This window comes from Amborella trichopoda, chromosome 13 (assembly GCF_054954075.1).
Source record: "Amborella trichopoda isolate Santa Cruz 75 chromosome 13, AtrichopodaSantaCruz75HAP2 v2.0, whole genome shotgun sequence".
NCBI lineage: Eukaryota > Viridiplantae > Streptophyta > Magnoliopsida > Amborellales > Amborellaceae > Amborella > Amborella trichopoda.
In genome coordinates, this window is record NC_142348.1 from 17307501 (window position 1) to 17328085 (window position 20585).

General features: G+C 37.9%; 1 protein-coding gene across 1 annotated transcript in view; it reads right to left on the reverse strand.

Moving 5' to 3' along the window:
• TIC21 (translocon at inner membrane of chloroplasts 21) overlaps positions 1-16172 on the reverse strand; it is a 36433-nt gene extending 20261 nt beyond the window's left edge. The window contains exon 1 of the mRNA XM_088855920.1: positions 15570-16172. Coding sequence (XP_088712046.1) covers positions 15570-15875 — 306 coding nt within the window. The 5' untranslated portion in view covers positions 15876-16172. The remainder of the gene's footprint in view (positions 1-15569) is intronic.
• Between the last annotated feature and the right edge of the window lie 4413 nt (positions 16173-20585).

Consider the following 20585-nt stretch of genomic DNA (forward strand, 5'->3'; position numbering starts at 1 on the left):
CCGTAACTTTATGTCTTTCAGAATCTAACGACGAGGACGATTGGTGGCGGGTATGAGTTAGGTGGCCTATACTATTTGGATCATGACCTGATTGGTTGGTAATATTCTTCACTTTGTTGCTTCTCTCTTCTTATTGCATTGTCAGCTGGGCCATCCTTCCCTCAATAACTTGAGGTTGTTAGTCCCTTCTCTAGAGTCTTGTGTCTACTTTAGAGTGTGACTGTGTGAGGCTTGTCAGTTAGGCAAGCATCATACGGTGTCAATTCGTCCTAGAATCGATAAACAGGTATCTTTTCCATTTATAATTGTTCATTCCAATATCTGCGGTCCTGCTAGAGGACAAAGTTTGTCTGGTTGTAGATATTTTGTAACTTCGGTGGATGGTTATTTGTGAATTACATGGTTATATTTAATAAAATAGAGACTTGAGATTCTCTGTTTCTAAATTGTTTCACAAGGAGGTTCAATCCCAATTCCAAAAGAATGTATGTGTTTTGTTTTCTGATAATGCTAAAGAATATCTTCACAAAGAATTTCAAAATTATTTTTCTTAAAATAAAATTTTACATCAAACTTCTTGCATGCACACTCCACAACAGGATGGGCTTAATGAAAGGAAAAACTTGACATTTACTTGAAGTGACTCGTGATCTGCTAATTAATATGTGTATTCCAGTGGTTTAAAAAACGGATCGGTGATCGGTGAATCGGCATTTCGGATCGGGAATCGGTCGAATTAGTCAGATTCGGCCTTAAAAAAATTCAAAAAAATTATTAAAAATCACTATAAATGTTGTTTTTTAGAAATCCAATAAGAAATGAGGGTAATACATTAATAACTTTTATTTTTTTGCAGCAACATGCGAATATTGAGATGCTCTTTCCCTGTATGAAGATTCTCATCAAACATTTATTAAAACCTAACTAAATACAATGTTATACATTGAAATTAGAATTATTGGTTTGTATTTTATTATTGAATCATCATTTTACTATACAAATAATAATAAATTTGAAATGTCTTATAATATCATCTAATTTTAATATCAAATTTACAACTATAACAAAAACTAATACATTGCATAATTTATAATGTAAATAAATTAATAAAAAAATATAAGATTTGATTATCATTGTAATTAGTATAATTATTAATTACAATATTATCATAAACGTGATTCAAAAAACAAGGGTATGACCCTTACAAACAAATAAATCGAATGTATAATAATTTGTGCTGATAGAAATAAAGAAGTAACATAAATTTGCAATCACATTTTAATAAAATTAGGAAAATAAATAAAGAAATTCATATTTGCAATGTGAGATAATTGATAAAGCAACTTGAAATAAATTCTAAAGTGGTATGAGCTAGTGTTAGTTTTCTCTCTTAAAATATCCCATAAACTAGTACTTTTTTTTTAAATTTTCAATAAAGGTATTATTTTTCTCTTTTTTTAATATCCTATGAGCTAATACAACAATTTCATATAATTTACAGTCATATTTTAATAAAATTTAAAAATAAATAAATAAATTCATACTTGAAATGTGGGGTAATTGAAAAAGCAACTTAAAAATAAATTCTTAAGTGGTATACGTTAGTGTTATTTTTCTCTCTTAAAATATCCCATAAACTAATATTTTTAAAAAAATATTTCTATTTTTTACTTTTCTTAATATATTATGAGCTAGTACTAATTTTTTTTAATCCTAATTAGATAATAGCCTAATATTAATCATATAATGAAATAATCCTATGAGATAATAGTCTAATAGTATTAGTATATTTATTTTAGTTTTTGGGTAAGTAAATTTTAATTCTTTTGGTGAAAGATAAGGGTGGTTGGCCCTATCACCCAATTATTATTTTTAATAATTTTCTTTCTTTTTTTATCATGTAATTTAATGCCATTTAATGCCAGAAGCACACCTCGTATTGACGGCCCACCCATCCCCCAATAGTACTAATCTATACGTTAATACAATAAGGGTTGGGCTATGAGAATTGTCCCACATCGAAGAGATGTGGAACGAAAGTGGCATATAAAAGGAGTTGAAACAACTCAAACAACGAGTTGTTAGGGGGTAGGACCACGTGCTCCCATGGGATGCTTTTTCCCACGTAAGTAAATGATGGGACTTTTAGTGAATATTTTAGTAAGAAAAATGATACGGATGCGACCTACCCAACAATTTGAGACATCACGTGATGTCATCATGGCGATTTAAAGGTGATGTGTGATGTCACCTGACGTCAGCATGGCGATTTAAAATCTAATCAGTCGAATCTCGTTTTCCCATTTTTTCCTTAGATCTGGGACGGCTTGGGCGATATGATCCGGATTGCTTGATTCCGGATCGGATCGCCGATTTTTCAAACACTGGCGTATTCCAAAAGTTTATTGGGAAGATCCTTGCTGGCCTCATGTTACTTAAATGAACATATGGCTTGATACAAATTTCTTTTATCTTGCTCTGGGAGAAGTCTCAAAGTCCTTATCTTCTATAGTTCTTCATTCATGTTTATAGTTCTTCACCTTACTTATTTGCCCTTGCTGAACCTATTACTTCTACACATCATGATGTCTCTTAGGAGCAGCCAATAAAGGCTTACACGAGAAGAAAAGTAAAGGATGGACACCTTCCACCAACTTAACCAGCCACTCAATCATCACATTCGCCTATAGATCCACTTCCTACTTCCAACTTATATTTTGTGCTAGAGATCACAATGTACCTATTGCCATCCGTAAAAATATAAGGTCTTGTACTCAATATCCCATTGCTCATTATGTTACATTTACAAATTTGTCTCCATCCTATCAAAGTTTTGTTTTAGCTCTTTCATCGATTCTATCCCGAAGTCCATATCGAGAAGCACTTTCTATTAGTTGGTAGAAGAAAGCAATAGAACAGGAAATAGATGTGCTTAACTTGAATAATACATTGGAGCTCAATGAGTTACTAACTGGAAAAAGGATTGTTGCTGTTGTTGGGTTTATGCAGCGAAATGTCAGCACGATGGCTCCGTCTAAAGATTAAAAGCCAAATTGGTTGCCAAAGTATACACCAAACTTTTGGCATTGATTACTCTGCAACTTTTGCTCCTATTTCTAAACTTAATTTAGTTTGAGTACTCATATTTGCAGGAGCAAACAAGTGCTGGCCACTGCGGTAGCATCATATTAAGAATGCCTTCCTCCATGGTGATTTACAAGAAGAGGTGTATATAATGCAACCACCTAGGTTTGTTGCTAAGGGGGAGTCACACAAGGTATGCAAGTTGAAGAAAGCCATTTACTATCTGAAGCAGTCTCCACATGCATGGTTTGACAAATTTAGTGAAAATTATCGTGCGACATAGATTTTGAAGCAGCCATGTTGGAAACAGAACTCCAGGATAATTGTCTTAATTGTTTATGTGATGATATTGTCATTACATGGAATGATAGTATTTGAAGAGGCATCTAAAACAATATGTTCATATAAAAGATTTGGGCCAGCTAAGGTATTTTTTAGGAATCGAGGCAGCCAAAATAAGGCATGTCATTAGTTTGTCTCAAACAAAGTACATAATTGACTTGTTGATAGAAACTAGAATGCTCGGTGTTAAACCAGCCGATATTCCTATGGATTCAAATACAAAATTATTGGCTGAAAAGGAGTTGTTGGAGGCTCTAGGAAGGTGCAGAAAGCAAGTAGCCAGGCCGAGTTAATTAACCATCACTAGACCTAATATTACTTTTGCAGTACGTGCAGTGAGTTGGTTTATGCACTCTCCCAGGATACCTCAATGGGATTCACAGAATTTTGTGATATCCGAAGGGAGCTCCAGGTATAGGTCAGATTTATAAGTCAAATCAGTGATGAAAAAGTTGGCTGCCAGCCGCCTAGGCTTCTGGACAGGCATGCGTAAGGGGGGCGCCTAAGCGGGTCTAGAAGCCCACCTAGTGCCACCCCTTAGAAAAAATAAAAATAATAATAATCAAATCCACCCAAACAACAAAAATTAGGCATGTGTACGGCCCTTCTCTCTCTCTCTCCATCATAGTTTTATAAAGATGACCGCCCAGCGCCTAGGTGGTCCAGAAGGCCTGGGCGCATCGCCCACGCCAAGACAGCCAAACTAGGCCGATATCCTTGGGCGCCCGCCTAGGTGCCCGGGAACCTGTCTAGGCTCCCGTCTAGGTGCCCAGGAACCCGCCTAGGCGCCAGCCCAAGGGAGAAAATGGGGCTCCTTGAGGGTATTTTTGGGTCAATTTTTTAATACTAAATGGGAAAATTGAGGGTTTTAGGTTCATTTGAAACCTTAAACCCATTTGAGGCTATTTTAGAGAGAGAACCAAAAAAAATAAAACATCTACCAGGCCGCTTAAGTTCTGGGCGCCCGCCTAGGCGCTGGGCGGCCTGGACCCCCTTGACCACCTAGGTGTCGCCTAGCGTTTTTTCAAACACTGCTCTCCATATTAGAAGAAAAAAAGAAGAACATCATCCAAGTGTTCGAGACCTCTCTCTCACAAATACAGATCCAAAAGAAAAAAAAGAAAGGATGATCTTCAAGAATTTCATGTGAGGCCTCTCTCTCTCTCTCTCTCTCTCTCTCACACACACACACACACACACACAACACATACATACACATTCACAAAAAACACACGCAAAACAACATATGGCGTCCACCTTGACCCCTGTCCTTCGGGCCGCCCAGGTATCTGGGCGCCCGCCTAGGCGTCCACCTCCACCTTTTTTAACATTGAGCCCAATAATAATTTGTTCATTAAGAGTTACTCATATGCAGATTGAGCAGGTTATCTATTTGACAGGCAGTCTACCACAAGGCTATTGTACATTTATTGGTGGTATCTTGTTACAGGGAGAAATAAGAAACATAATGTTACGGCTAGTTCTAGTGCCGAGGCTGAATATACAGCAATGGCACATACTACATGTGAATTGACATGGCTTAAGACATTAATGCAAGTGATGAGGATTACTATTACTGAGCTTATAAAGATGCATTGTGATAATAAAGTTGCAACCCATAGAGCCAGAAATCCAATGTTCCATGAGAGAACCAAGTATATTAAAGCAAGTTGTTACTTTATTCGAGAGAAGGTTATTAGTACGTAGGTGTCTACTACATATACGAAATGATTGAAATCTAATGATCAATTAGTAGACATCTCCACCAAAGCCCTTGGTCATTATCTGTTCCAAACAATTGTTCCAAGCCACCCATTGGTTATATTTGTGCTCCATCTTGAGGAAGAGTGTTAAAAGTCATTCTAATATAAGTTATTATCACTTATATGTCCTACTTTTAGTTTGCATGAGCAGTATTGCCACTTCTTTATTTCACTAATATAAAAAGAGATGCTTGAGAGATAATTAACTGTCATATCTCTCTCCTTCATCTCCCTCTTTCTTTTCATCTTTCCCTCTCTCTCTCTCTCTCTCTCTCTCTCTCTCTCTCTCTTCTTTGACAGTTTATAGCAATTAGAGAACCTAGAATATAGTTTCTTTTCATAAGAAAATCAATAGTTCAGTAATTATTCCACATATATATTACGAGGAAAAAGCTATCATTATGTTGCTACCGAAATGCTACAGTAATTTCCATGGAGCTCTCAACCATGAGATCATGATAGGACAGTTAAGAGTGCTTATCACTCTTTGAATTTTATTTTATTGTTATTCTTTTACAAATCAAATGGAGCTTAGATTTTGGGCATGTATAATCCTCACCCTCATGCACTTGTAAAATTAATTCTAAAAAATACAATGACATATATTATGAGGTACCAATGGAGAACATAAGCAACCATTAGGAGTCAAAGAAAGATTATGTTTCACTTATGATGCATCACAAGAGCCATGAATAAAAGGCTTAATAAAGGCTTTGGAATGTGAAGCAGATAAGGCGTTAAAAATAAAAAATGGCATAGGATGATATAGATATGTCAGGTTTATGGTCTTTAAAGGCCATGAGAGCATGTAAATATCATTTGTAGTAAATTATACACTTCATGGTCTTTAAAGGCCATGAGAGCATGTACATATCATTGGTAGTAAATTATACACTTCAGTAGGAATGTGTGTGTTGGTTGATTAACTTAGGGTTAAGCGGCCTATGGCTTTGGTCATGTCCAAAACCCTTGCCCCAAGACATAGGGCACTATCAAAAAGAATTACAAAAGGTAATCCGTTGTTGAGGTCGGAGAGATGTCCAGTGATGGTTTGTGGGCCAAGAGAGTTGTGTGGTCTCCTGTGCGTGGATGTAGACCTGCATGAGCAAGGTATAACCAGGAAGCAACTCTGAAAAGGGATACGTGTATATGTTCATTGAGAGAGCTCCTTGCACTATAATGATATGTGTGCGTAACTTGCTCTTAAGGTGGGAACCTGTAATCCACATCTCAAGACTATGGTTTCACTATTTAATAGCCAACTTTGACAAGCCAATCATGAGCTCCTGCATAAGACAATGGGTCATGGATCTCGTTGGGCTGGTTTGAGAAGATGGTTGAGAATCAGAGTTACTGAGTCGAGTGGTGTCCTAACATCACTTATCTTGACCCAACATTCACTTATCTTGACCCATCGGTACCAGTTCAGTTCTAGATATTTTAATTTAAGGTTTAGACATGAGAAATTTAGAACATTTTTAGAATTTTAAAATTAATTTCAGCATTGAAACCTTGCAAAGGGTATTTTCAAATTTTTAATGGTGTGGAGGGGCACATGTGGGGCCCTTGGATCCAACCCCACATGTGTACCACAACTCATGGGTGGGGCGTGAGGCCATTAGGCCCACACATCACCCATAGGAGTGGCACACTCGCTCCACTCTTGTTGTTTTTTTTTTTTTTTTTTTTGAAATAACATTAAGGGATTGCATGGCATCCACATGTTGTGGAATGTGGATGTTTGAAGGGTGCACAAGCACCCTTCAACGGTTCATATTGGACCATGCCACATCTAACAGTTGAAAATTGATTGCGTATTTTATTTTTAATTTTAATTGTAGTCTAAGATGAGTGAGGACCTTAAATTTTGTTTTAACCCGTCCCAAGCCTGGGTAAAGGTGGGTTGTTAAGTAGGCAGCCAACATAGAACTTTGCCAAGCAGTTTGACTAGGATTCGTGTAGCCGACCCTAAATAGTTGGGAAAAGGCTATGATGATGATGATGAAATGATTTTTATTTTTAATTTATATTTTTACCTGAAATTTAGGACATATATGTATTTTTATATTGCACACCAAATAAAATTAAAATATAATTTGGAATAATAAGTTGACTGAAATAACCATAAAACTTTTAAGGGTATTTTGGTCAATTACTTTATTTAAAATAAAACTTTATTACTTTTATTTGTTGTGACTTATAAAAAAGAATATATGACTTAAATTTTTGGTAAAAATAAATTTCAAATAAAAAATAAAATACAAGATTGAATTTGAACTGTTAGAAGTGATGTGGTTCAATCTGAATTGTATGAAGGGTGCCTATGCACACTTCCATCGTCCACATCATGTGGACAACAAACTTACCCTAAACTTAAATGTGTCTTATTAGTGTTAGTTAAAAAGAGATTATGTCCTTATTAGTGGGAGATAGCTTTTGATAATATCTTTGACTAAAATATTTTATTTTCACTTCCTACATTTTAAAAGAGACAAAGGAAGTTTTAGAAGGTTCTTTTATGAATGGTCTTATCCTAGTTTGACTAGAAGTGGATACGGTTCAAAAATTCAGAAGATAAGGTTCTCAATATTCCTCCCTTAATCATGATGATGGTTTTATAGGATGGATGGCTCCGATTTAATTCTCTCTAAACCTCACAAATTTCCTAAAATCCTACTAGTCCAAGTGAGGAATAATTAGATAGGCACACATAGGAGGGGGGCCCGAATGATGAGGAAAAGGCTTGGATGATGATGATGATGATGACGACATAAGAGGGGGCGCCTGTGGCCAATATGAGGAGGAGATCCCCACTTGTTCTCTACGCAATTCCATAGTCTCTCTTTCTCTCTCTTGACTCTCTCTTTCCTCCATGCCTCTCCCTCATCTCATCTCTCTTGCTATCTCTCGCTCTCCTGTCTCTCCTAGGTAACACACTACCCCATAAGCTTAAGGGGTGGCACGCCCAACCCAATTAGGGTTTGAAAAGGGAGAGACACCCAACCCAAACTAATTTTTAGGGGAGGTGCCAGATAGTGGCATGCGCAATAAGTTTACAAATGGGGGCTAGAAACCCTAATTGTGTATATGTTCTCTAAAACCTAGTTTTGTGAGTTATTGCCTAAGGAAGCTTCCCGGCTCAGAAAATTCAGCAAGGCCAATAGGATCAAAGTATGCCATCGGCCAAAACCCAAGGAAAATGCAAGTAAGTCTTCCCAGCTGTTTGTTTTATTTTCAGTCAGATTTTCTTATTTATTCTGAATTTTCAAGAACATGATTTGTACTTAAACTGTTAATAGGAGCTTCTATTTTCATTCCTGGAATTTTGTTTTTAGAAGGTTTCACTATAATTGCATTAGTGAATAATATAGTATACAAAAAATAAGGTGACCCAGAAGGGTCACTTTATACATAGCCCATAGGGTCCAAAAGAGTTTACAATGAGAGAAACAACCCATAATGCGGGAAAGAAAGGAGTGGCCACAAAAACCTAAGTCCCCATTGGTGAATTAGAATAGGCCTCCTCCCTAGCCAATCAATCTGCATCGGAAGCATGGCGCCATGAGATTCTGTAACCATGGGCTAAGTGGGAAATCTCGTCAAAAATGTTGTCGAGACGCCATGGCCAAGAGAAGAGATTAGAATCCCAAATGATGACATTCTTGACGTATCCCTCCACCACTAGGTAGGGACTCCAAGTGTGATCAAACTTGTGAAGGCCCTCCAAGAGGGCAATGGCCTCAGCAAGGGTGGAGTCCGCCATACCAATAGGGCACAAGTAGGATAGCAGAATGCATCCTTTGCTAGATTGAAAGAGACCACCAATTCCGGATGGTCTAGGGTTGCCGAGGGAGCAACCATCAAAATTAAGCTTAATAGATCCCTGTTCAGGTGGTCTCCACAGCGAGGCCAGCGATATCCTACGGCAAGCTAGGTGCAGAAAATTCTCCTAGTTGCTATGAAAATCAGTAAAGGAGAAGTCCTTAAAGAGCATGTGGTTTGTGGCCCAGAAGGCCACTAGGTTCCTGACTTTCTTGGCCAATAGCGTGATCATGGATCTCTCAACCCTGAAAATTATATGATTCCTTTCAATCCATAGTACCTAGATAGTGGCTAAGATAGAGGCTTTCCAAAGTACTTTCCCTGCCTTGGGCCAGGGAGTAAATAAAAAAGCTTGAAACAAATGGGGAATGGATCTAAGAGTGACACAGGGCCAATTGAGCATGCTTAGAATTCAGAGTGGAGAAAAAATGGGCATTGGATTCTTCAGCCTCCAAGCACAAATTATATCTATTAAGGAGTTTCAACCCTCTTCTTTGAAGGTGATCAATGCTTAGTACCTTCTCGTGAAGCGCAATCCAGTAAAACAACTGTATTCTGGTTGGTGTGCATGGAGACGACACTTTAGAGGCTATGGTAATGGTGGGGCAAGTAAGATTGGCATTGGGGGTGGGAGTTCGAAAGAATGAGGATACTGAGAATAAAACATAGGTTGCTGGAGCCCAAATTATCCTATCGTCACCAGCCTAACAATAGGAATGCACAATGAAGCCTTTCAGCGAAAGATCTGAAGCCATAGAGTTAGTGGTCATAGATAGGTCTCCTGAAATTAGGCGTCCAACATCTGTAGGACCCTGATACACTGAAATTCTCAGCCACATAGGACTGAGCATCTCAGGCTAAAATAAAAAGGGTAGGGAACTAAGGGAACTAATCCTGAGAGGTGTGTGGCCAATCCAAGTATCATACCAAATCTTCACCCTATTTCGACCACCCCGCCCCCCCCCCCCCCCCCCCCCATGGTTGAAATCGAATGTGTTGAAGGAAATTGTCTCGACATCGAAGGACGGACCTCCAGAATCTAGAGATATGCCCAGTGGTTTTGCAATCGGGAGACCAAAGGTCATTGCCGAAGAAATATTTGTGCTTGATGACCTCCTTTCACAGGTGGCATGGTTGGGTCGCATACCTCCCAACCAAAAGGACATTGTTAGGGGTTCTGAGACTACGGATACCCAAGGCCCCCCTTGGAATTTAGATAAACACAGCTTATCCAGAGATATGAGATGGAAGTTGTGTCCGTGATCGCCAGACCAGTAGAAATCCCTCATCCATCGCCTCCAATCTAGCTACCACAAAGGCTGGAATATGGAATAAGGGCACATGAAACACGAGAGTGTTGGCTAGGGCAGCTTTGATTAGGCATGAGTCTTCCCGCCTTGGTTAGGAACCTGCCTTTCCAGCCCTCGAATCTCCTATCGAATTTGTCGAGTATATGATTCCATTGCAAACGTTGGGGCAAACCAAGGCAAAGAGGAAATCCGAGGTAAATAGAGGGTAAGCGCTCGATAGAGCAGCCCCATATATTGGTGAGTAAATAGAGGAGTCGTAGAAGACGAGGGTGTCATCCACGTATTGCAGGTGGGATATGAACGGACCTTGATTACTTGATTGGAATCCTCTCAAGAGGCCTACTTAGTAAAGTCTCGAGATTGAGGTGCTAAAGACCTCAGCCATGATCGCAAACAAGAATGGTGACAAAGGGTCCCCTTGACAAAGACCTCTGCTAGCCAAGAAGAAGCCCTTAGGTGTCCCATTAATGAGAATAGAGAAGAAGGGGTTGGAGATGCACCCTCTAATCCAGTTTCTCCACTTAGGTCCGAAAGCCATCCTTCTACGGATTTCATCAAGAACTAACCAATCCACATGATTATAAGCTTTCTCCCAATCTAATTTTATGACAAGACCCAAGGTCTTAGCTAAGAAGTAGAAGTGGATACATTCATGGACAATTAGAGCTCTATCCAAAATCTGATGGCCCTTGACAAACGCCCCTTGAGTGGGAGAAATGAGGGAGGAGAGGACAACTCTAAGCCTAGAGGCAAGGACTTTGGAGAGCAGTTTATAAGAACTGCTGACCCAACTGATGGGCCTAAAGTCCTTTAATTCTTCAACCGCTACAAATTTTGGAATGAGTGCGATAAAGGTTGCATTCATGGCTTTGTTAATCACCTGCCAAAGTGGAATTCAGCAAAGAATTCAGGGTGAATGCAACTTCCCAGAAGATTTGAAAAACGGCATAGGATACCTGTCTAGGCCAGGGGCACGATCAAAGCTCAAGTCATATAAGGCCTTGAGGATTTCAGACTTTGAGAATGGACGTTCCAACCAAGTAGCTTTTTTGGGAGGCAGGGTAAGGAAGGCAAGGTCATGCATGATGGGTCTCGCCCAAGAAAAGCAAGAGAAGAGATTGGAAAAGAAGAGTGATGCTGCTTGCTCGATGCGGTAGGGTTGATCAATAACTGAGTTATCAACTTTCAAGTGGGTGATCGAGTTCTCTTGCCTTTTACAGTTTGCTATCTTGTGGAAGAAACAAGTGTTCAGGTCTCCCAGCTTCAACCACCTGACCTTGGCTCTCTAAGACCAGTAGATCTCCTCCTTATGGAGGAATAACTGATAGTCAAATTTGGCCTTGGATCTACGCTTGTATTCAACTCGGAGCAGTGGCCTAGTCTCCTCCACAACATCCCACTCATGAATTGCTTGAAGTAGGGCTTCCTTTTGTGAGCGAAAGTTCCTTGGATGTTAGGACTTCCAAATTTCCAATGAGGATTTCAGCATCTGAGTTTCCTTTGGACTCGGAACCCCACCCATCCATGAACCAAAGGTTGGAAGGAATTCCAAGAGGATGTCACAAATTCTTTAAGATTGGATTCATCGATCCACCAATACTCGAACCGAAAGGGCTTTTGACCCCCAGAGACAGCTTGGGTGTCTAGGAGTATGGGGCGATGGTTCGAGGTTGGTTTAGGTTGCATAGTGGAGTGGGTGCCCGCGAAGGTGTAGTCTTGTTCTAAAGAAATGATAGAACGGTCAAGTTTGAAGAGAGAGAGGGGTTGAGGGAGTGGTTAGACCAGGTAAACTGAGACCCCTCAAGAGGAATGTCGATTAGTTGATGTCGGAAACTAAAGTCAAAAACTTGAACGATAGACGGTAAGATGGATTGGTTGGAGTTGCGATCATAGGACCATCAGGGAACATTGAAGTCCCCAACTAGACACCAAGTGGCAGGGGCTCTGGACGCTACGGTTTGCAGTTCTGCCCAGAAGGACGGTCTTAGGCTATCGGAATTGGGGCCATACACTGTGGAGCATTTCCATGGCAGCTCGTCAGATAGTCTTGAGAGGATAATCATGGCCGAGAATTTGTCGATAGTAAAGTCTTGTAAATCATGTAGGGTGGGGTGCCAGCCTCCCAGAGTACCCAAATACCACTCGAGGCTCAAATTGCCTCGAGGGTAATCCACCTACAAGGCCTAAATCCCCAAATACTGCCGGCAAGGAAGGTGGGCGATAGTTTCAATTAAGGTAAGGAGGGAGGGAGAATACTTGGTTCAGATATCTCGAACCACACTTCCTTTTTGTGGGTGGCCCAAGCCACGGATGTTCCACATTACGATCATCATTGGGAGGGGTGGGATTGGTTGGTGCGCCTTGTAAGGAGCCTTGGATGAGACTTGGCTGTAGAACTTAGGTTAGCAGGTGACGATTGAGGGAGAGCCAATGATTGTCCTTTGTCGTAGTTTACCTCGAAAGTGAAGAGGTTGGACAGTTCTCTTTTGCCCTTTATCTGGGCATTGAAGGGTGATTTTGTATCAGCAGTAATGAAGTCTTCCAAAACCTCCCTGGGGCCATTGAATTTGAAGCCCATAACCTTTAAAACTTCGTCGGCGTCTCCTTGAGCACAATCCATGTCATAAACAAAAATGGAGTCGACAGAGGTCATGGAGTCCGTTTGGACACTGTCAAGAAAGATTCGAGATGAGCTAGGGGATATAATGGGCATGGTGTTGCTGGAATTGACGATTCCTACTATAAGGGATCTCAATCCCAACGTCAAAGACCAAGATAATAACTAAACTTATGATTTTCTTAATTTATAACAAACTAGCAACGTAATTACACTCTTAATATAGTTGCATTGCTTGCTGGTTTATAAATAAAGAGATTCCCACTTTCAAGAGTTTTTATAGTCTTGGATTATGTATACATTCTATAAGTTGGAGTAAGATCCAAAAGATCGGGATCAAGATCCCAAAAGGTCAGGATTGAAAATCCTCAAAAGGCAGTGACATTTGGGAATCTAGATCCCTAATGTATGAATTGTATGACAGCCCTCCAAACCATTAGGTTCTTCTAGCATTTAACAATCCCTCGCTCCAAATCCCGATCCCGCTCCCACTCCCAGTCCTTCTCCCAATCCTAACAACAATGGTTTATACCAATTAGAGAACCTAGAATATAACCACATGCATACATATACATATATATAGGAAAATGTTTATATAAGGTCGCAACCTTAAAATGTAAAATTAAGGTGCACCTCAAAAATCCATCGGAAACGGTTTCTTTGATGTTGGAAAACCCTCTAATTGAACATCTCGACATCAAGATGTATGAATATGTGACAAAAAAAATTTCAAGCCTCAAAAGAAGTGCATCTGGCAACACATTATCTAGACCACCCATTTTCAAGAATTTTATGTGTTTATAGATCTACTTGATTTGAACCATTTTTTTGGAATTTGAAAAATCATAATTAGAGATGAAAATGGATTATAAGGCCATCCTAGAATTTTTTACACCAAAATGACATCTTACGATAAAATTTGGAGGCGCACCTACTTGGATTGTTTAAGGTCGCAACCTTATACACTCATATATATACTACAAAGGAAAAAGCTAACATTAAGACACCCCCAGATACTTCGCTGCAATTTCCTATGTAATAGAGTTGTTGCTTTGGCCATGGTTAAAGCAATTTCTCACCACAGCTAAGACAATATTCAATCTGCAAGCAGTTAAAGGAGTATCACCGACTTATAGAAGAGTAAGGAATGTGCCTCCCAAGAAGTGCAAAACATCTTAGAAATTGGGGCGTAAAAGTTTCTATTTGCTTTGGCCACGGTTAAGCTGACTGCTCACTGTTTCACAGCTGTTTCAATTGCAACATCACTCTTTGCCGACAGATATGCGAAAGCTCAATGTTCTTGATGAAGATCATCGCTGATTTGATAATGTTCCAACAAAGTCTTGGTAGTTTGTTAGGATTCCCTAACAAATGGAAGAAGATTCCATAGATGAATAGGAGTTCGTATTACATTGGTAATGACTCGCACGTGATGAAATTGGAGTCCTCATTAGATTAAGATAGATGTAATTCATTAGTACTTATCTCTTTTAATAGGTTCTATATAAAGAGGGAGAGGGAAAACTGTGATGTGAAGCATTGCCATGAGGTGAACAAGTGAAAGAGAACATGAGGCATTGAGAGAACATGAGGCATTGAGAGAACATGAGGCATTGAGAGAACAAGGAAGAGATATAGAGGAGAGAGAAGCACGTTGTGTGGTGCGTCACCATGAGAGATGGTTCATCATTATTTCATCGTTAATAAAAAGGAGTTTCCACTCTCCAGATGTTTGTGTGCTTTGGTTTCTTCTGTTTGCATGGTTTCGCTTGCGTGTTTCAGATTTTGCACAAGTCATGGTTGTGTCTTGTGTGCATATAATTTTCTGTTGCGTAACTCTAAACCCAGCAAATTTTAGTTGAACTCCAGTCAATTTCATTCATTATACCTAAGGAGACAAAATTATCCTGCATGGCTAGCAATCATATTTTAATGTTTGCCACCAGTATTTCCACAAATGATGCAATACCTACTATTTTCCACAAGCTTTCCTATGTTCAGCAGTTAATAAATAAAGCTATCCTCAATTTTTTTAGAAAAATATAGACGAAATGATAGAGAAAGGAAACTTCAGCTGGGTAGGTGATAGAATTGTGTGAATAAACAGTAGGGATTCAATCCCACCTTTCAAATTCTTTACACAGCATGGGGTCTCTTTTCAAACCAGTTTTGTAACTTTCAGGTCCATATGTGACTAAAATCTATCGACAACTACAATCACGTGAAAAATGCACATCAGCAACCAAGTTACAAACATCCCTACTGACTTGATCAAGCAAGGAGGCACCACAAAGAATTAAATGAAAATGCAAACAATCTTCTCCACTACTTATATTTCCATTAATTTCACAAAGATTCAGAGCAATGAGGCACGGTAAAGCAAACCAATTAACAACTTTTGAATCAAAATAAAACCTCATTAAAAAGTCATAACTCCATAACCACAGCCCAAAAAAAAAAGGAAACAAAAATAAAGAGCAAAAAATGCGGCTACAAATTTCACTATATTACGCATTACAAATTCCCTGGAACAAAAAGAGGAGCAAAATGAAGCGAACCAGTTTCAAAAAAAAAGAGGAGCAAAATGCATAAACAAGAAGTAGAGGGGTGAACTAAAAGGGGAAGAAGAACCTGAGCGAGCTTTGCCATGTCAGGATCTTCTTCAGGAGAAGTTGAAGTATACGACGACGAACTCATGGCGACCGTATCTCTCCTTTCGATCGAACAAGAAGAACACAGAGAAGAAAGAGGAGGAGCTTGGAGAAAGGAGAGGGGGGTGGACAGTGGACGCTGGACTGAGAGAGTGGCCGGAAAAAGCGGCCCAAAAGTGGATAATGGGCGCCGAGAAATCAGGTCTCCGGTGGAAAATAATGCAGAAATAGGTGCTAGAGAAGGGGCGGCCATCACCCCGTTACAACCGAGCACAATGTTCTGCATATTTCTCCCTCCCCTCTCCTCCTCTCGCTCTTTCTTCTATTTTTATCGGACGGACGCACGCCCGGCCACACGCCCGGCCGCCCGCCCGGCTACTGTTATTACTAACTTTTGGGACGGGAGCCCGAGGGTGTGTGCTATACACAGGTTGTGTATGGTACAAGACGCGCATTCGCTCTCTTGATTTGAGTACGATTGAGTTGAGGAACAACGAATAATGTTATATCATCCGGCAAAACTTAGCAAAATTTGCACTTCTCATACTTGAAAAACTTTCAAATCTATCATCTCTATGGTCATAAAAAAAATTAATGATTTAAAAACTAATAAATAGTAGCATTGTAACAAGTTATCTAAACCATCTATTTCTATCTAAAAATAAGTGTCCACTATTTTTTTGTAGTTTCAAATTTAATAGTTGGTATTAAAAATTGATTTTAGAGTCTACACGAAAATTTCCGATACCCAAAGTGCTTTTTATGGTGAGCTGTACTTTGTTTTCATAAAACCTAAGCCCTATAAAAACTTTGAAAAAAACACTTTTGAAATCTAAAATTTTTATTTTTTATTTTACAAGAGTACTTTATTAATGAATCTTAAAAAAGAGCAAAAATTATAAAGGCAGCTAATAAGTTTTCTTTTTTTTTAAAGTTCTTTTAATACTTTAAATTAAAAATCCTCTAAGAGCGCTTTAACGGGGGGACAAATGTAAACGTGAGGCGGGGGACTCGTAGAAACCCCATCCTTAGTGATCCAGCATAAGATGAGGCTTAAGATTAAGCGGTTAATTTGAGTAATGTTTGTCGTTGTTTTTTAGACTAAAAAATGGTGGCTGATTTTACGCACTCTCCGTTATTCTTTTTTTGAAACGGAGGACAGTAGAATTTACTTGCTTTCCCAGGTTTTCTCTTTTAAGCCCGCTTCTTTTTCTTTCCCCCACCAGGAGGAAGACAGTCTTAACATTTCACGTTTAACCAAGAGGAAGACAGTCCAACATTGCACGTTTGTTTGGATGAAAAGATATCTCCAGTTATCATATAGAGAGGAGCCTTTTCTCGAACACGAAAGTGCTTTTGTGCCTGACTAGATGGGAATAGGCTTTACCCCATATAATAGTGCAATTGCATAGAGGCCCAATTTGAGTTGCATTTTAGGATAGTGCTTTCTTATGGAACAAACACGGGGAAAGCAATTAAACTATATAGTGTTTCCAGCCAAATTTAGGAACATCTTTAACTAAACTTTCTCTAATTTATGCTTCAAACTAAACAATTAAAATTATTAATAGAGAATAGTAGGATATGTTGAATTGCAGAGAATATGGATCTGCAAAAACATATCTTCTCTTCACGCACAGTCAACACAGCTAACTTGAAATTACACAAAAACCCATAAAAAAAACCAATAAAACATAAAAGAAATAAAAGAAAGAGAAATCGACTGAAAATTAAAGAAAAAAAAGATTTACTTTGACTCAAGGCCCTCTGGCAACTTTGCTTGAATTTGGAAAATACCTAAGCCATGTTCTTCCTGAGGGTTTTGATTTGCTTAGAGTAATATTCATCATAAGATTTTTTATTTTGAGATTAAGGTTTGATGGTCAAAGAGAATTAAGGTTTTTAGACCTAGGGTTTCTCAAGGCTCTAAAGTTTCTAGGGTTTGCTATAATCTAAGGGCCCGTTTGGTTCCCTGGATTTTCAACCCTACGGAAAAGTTTATCCCGGAATTGGTATTTACTGGAATTGGCATTTCCTATAATCTGGTGTATACCGTTTGGATTGTATTTGGTAGAAATTACGAAAATACAAATTCATTGTTTGGATTGCCTAGAATATGTTTTTCCTGAAAATGCAAATCCTCTCTCTCTCTCTCTCCTCTTTTCCTCCATGCCATCAAGAAATGAGTCTTCCTCCTCTTTCAAACACCAAGCCAGTTGCGTATATCTCTCTCTCTTTCTCTAAAATAACACCAACAAATGTAATTAGAGAAGCTCTGTCTCTCTCTCTCTCTCTTCCGCATAACATCCATAAACATTTGCAAATGACTATCAACTCTTGAAACACTTCACTTCTAAGTCAAATCTCTACTCAAGTAGGAAAGAGAAACAAGCACCCATCCGAAGAAAGAAAGGGAAACGAGTGATGCAAGTCAAGTTTCCGCTAGCAAAGTGAGAAAAGTTCTAGAGTGAGAAAACAGTGTAGGAACAAGAAACCCAATTTTAATTTGTAACAATAAAATTCTCTTCAACAAAGGGAGAAAAAACTAATACGGACCCGTTTGGATAAGAAGAAATTAGGAATTTTGAATATTTGAAATCCAAGAAAATCTATGAACCAATATCTAAGATTCTGGTAATGGATTCCTTGAATATCTTGTTTGGATATACAATACAAAATTCACTTATTATTTACAGTCAGTTTTCATGTCCATTGTTTGACAACAAAATTTGATATACTCTATCTACCTAAAACTCAAAATTTGGGATTGTCTCTCTATACAAATTTTGAGATAGTTTCTCTCTTTAAAATTTGATATGGTTTTTTTTAAACTTTTAATACACTTACTCTTTCAAAAACTTAAAATTTGAAATAGTTTATCTCTCTAAAAATGTTGAGGTAGTTTCTCTCTCTAAAAAATTTAGATATTTTTTCTTTCTAAAATTTGATATAGTTTCTCTCTCTAAAATTTTGAGATACTTTCTCTCTTTGAAATCTCTTTAAAAAATTTTAGATAGTTTCTCTCGCTAAAAAAATTCAAGTAGTTTCTCTCTTTAAAATATGATATAGTTTCATTCTCTAAAAGTTTAAGGTACTTTCTCTTTCTAAAACTTAAAATGTGAGAGTTTCTTTCTTAAAATTTTGAGATAATTTTTCTCTCTAAGAAATTTTAGGTATTTTCTCATTCTAAAATTTGATATATTTACTCTTGCTAAAATTTTAAGATATTTTCTCTCTAAAACTAAAATTTTGAGATAGTTTCTCTCTCTAAAATTTTCAGGTGGTTTCTTTCTCTGAAATTTTAATATACTTTCTCTCACTAAAACTTAGAATTTGAGATAGTTTCTCTATCTAAAAATTTAGTCTCTCTCTAAAAATTTCAAGTACTTTCTCTATCTAAAATTTGATATAGTTTCTCTGTCTCTAAAGTTTTAAGATTTTTTTCTCTCTAAAACTTCAAATTTGAGATAGCTTATCTCTTTATCTAAAATTTTATATAGTTTCTATCTCAAAAATTTTAATATGCACATTCTCTAAAATTTAAACTTTGAGGTAGTTTCTTTCTCTAAAAGTATTGAGATAATTTTTTTCAAATTTTTTTAAGTTGCTTCTCTCTCTAAAATTTAATGTAGTTTCTCTTTCTAAATTTTTAAGACACTTTCTCTCTCTAAAACTTACGATTTGAGATAATTTCTCTTTTTAAAATATTAAGATACTCTCTCTAAAACTTTAAATTTGAAACAGTTACTCTCTCTAAAAATTTTATGTATTTTCTCTCTATAAAAAATTTCATGTACTTTCTCTCTCTAAACTTCCATATAGTTTCCTTCTCTAAAATTTTACTATGTTTTCTCTATCTAAAATTTAATATAGTTTCCTTCTTTATAATTTTTAATATGTTTTTCGTTCTTCAGCAACAAATAGCAGAGGTTCTTAGTGGCACTAGGGTTTCGTTTCATTCCCAGATAAAAGACCCTCAATTGCTAAGGTTGGAGAAGCCTACGGACCTCATAAAATTTATTCAATCTAACTTACCAAAGGGCGGTGATGGGTCCATGAAAAAATTGGTCATTTTAATGAAATGGCAATTCCACCTATTTTGGTAGAATTGAGATTTCCAAAATTTAAGCTTAAATAAACATTCAGAAATCCCAAGAAAATCTCAATTCCAACAGAAATGTCAATTCTAAGAGAACCAAACACAATTGGCCTGGTCTTTTCTAGGAAAAGTGACTCCTAGAAATTCGAATCCAAAGCACCAAAAGGGCCCTAAGGGATTTTCTCTAATTTCTAAGGAATATCTCTATGATTTTGGGTATGATTTTGGAGTTGCACAGGGGCATTATATGGCTTTCAATTTGGCTCTCATCTGATTAAGATTAGAACTTCCAATTAGTTTGCGAGTAGGACTTCTAAGGTCAAATCCAGTTAAAGTCCCTTTAAAATAGATCCATAACATACAATCTTCCAAAAGTTTATGGAAGATTTTGGAGACCAAATCGAGAGCAGAGATGTCATACATGTACGCTAGGCCCATTGGGGCAGTCGATATTGTTTGGGGGTGTTTTTATGCAAAATAAAATCATTGAGAGGTAGTTGTTGTAACTATGAAGCACAATGCTAGACTACAGTCTTGAGGAGGTGAAACCCCACATTTACCTTCAAATGGTTCGCCCTTAATCAAAGAAATAAGCTAAAATGGTGGCCCACCAAATGCAACCCACCAAGACAATCATCCAAATAAAAACCCGACACAATAACTATCTAAATACTGCGAGAATCATTAGAACTTGGTATAGTCGAGGAAATCAACCCTAGATCGAGCTCAAGACTGACAATGCCCTTTGAGATGAATGAGACAAAGCCCTTGGTTAAAAAACAATGAAAATTTGAGCTAGTTGCATGTTTAAGATGGCAATGGGATGAACCAAAAAAAGCACGGTCAAACCTTGGTCAAACCTTGGTCAAACCTACTCAAAACTGTAACTTGACCATC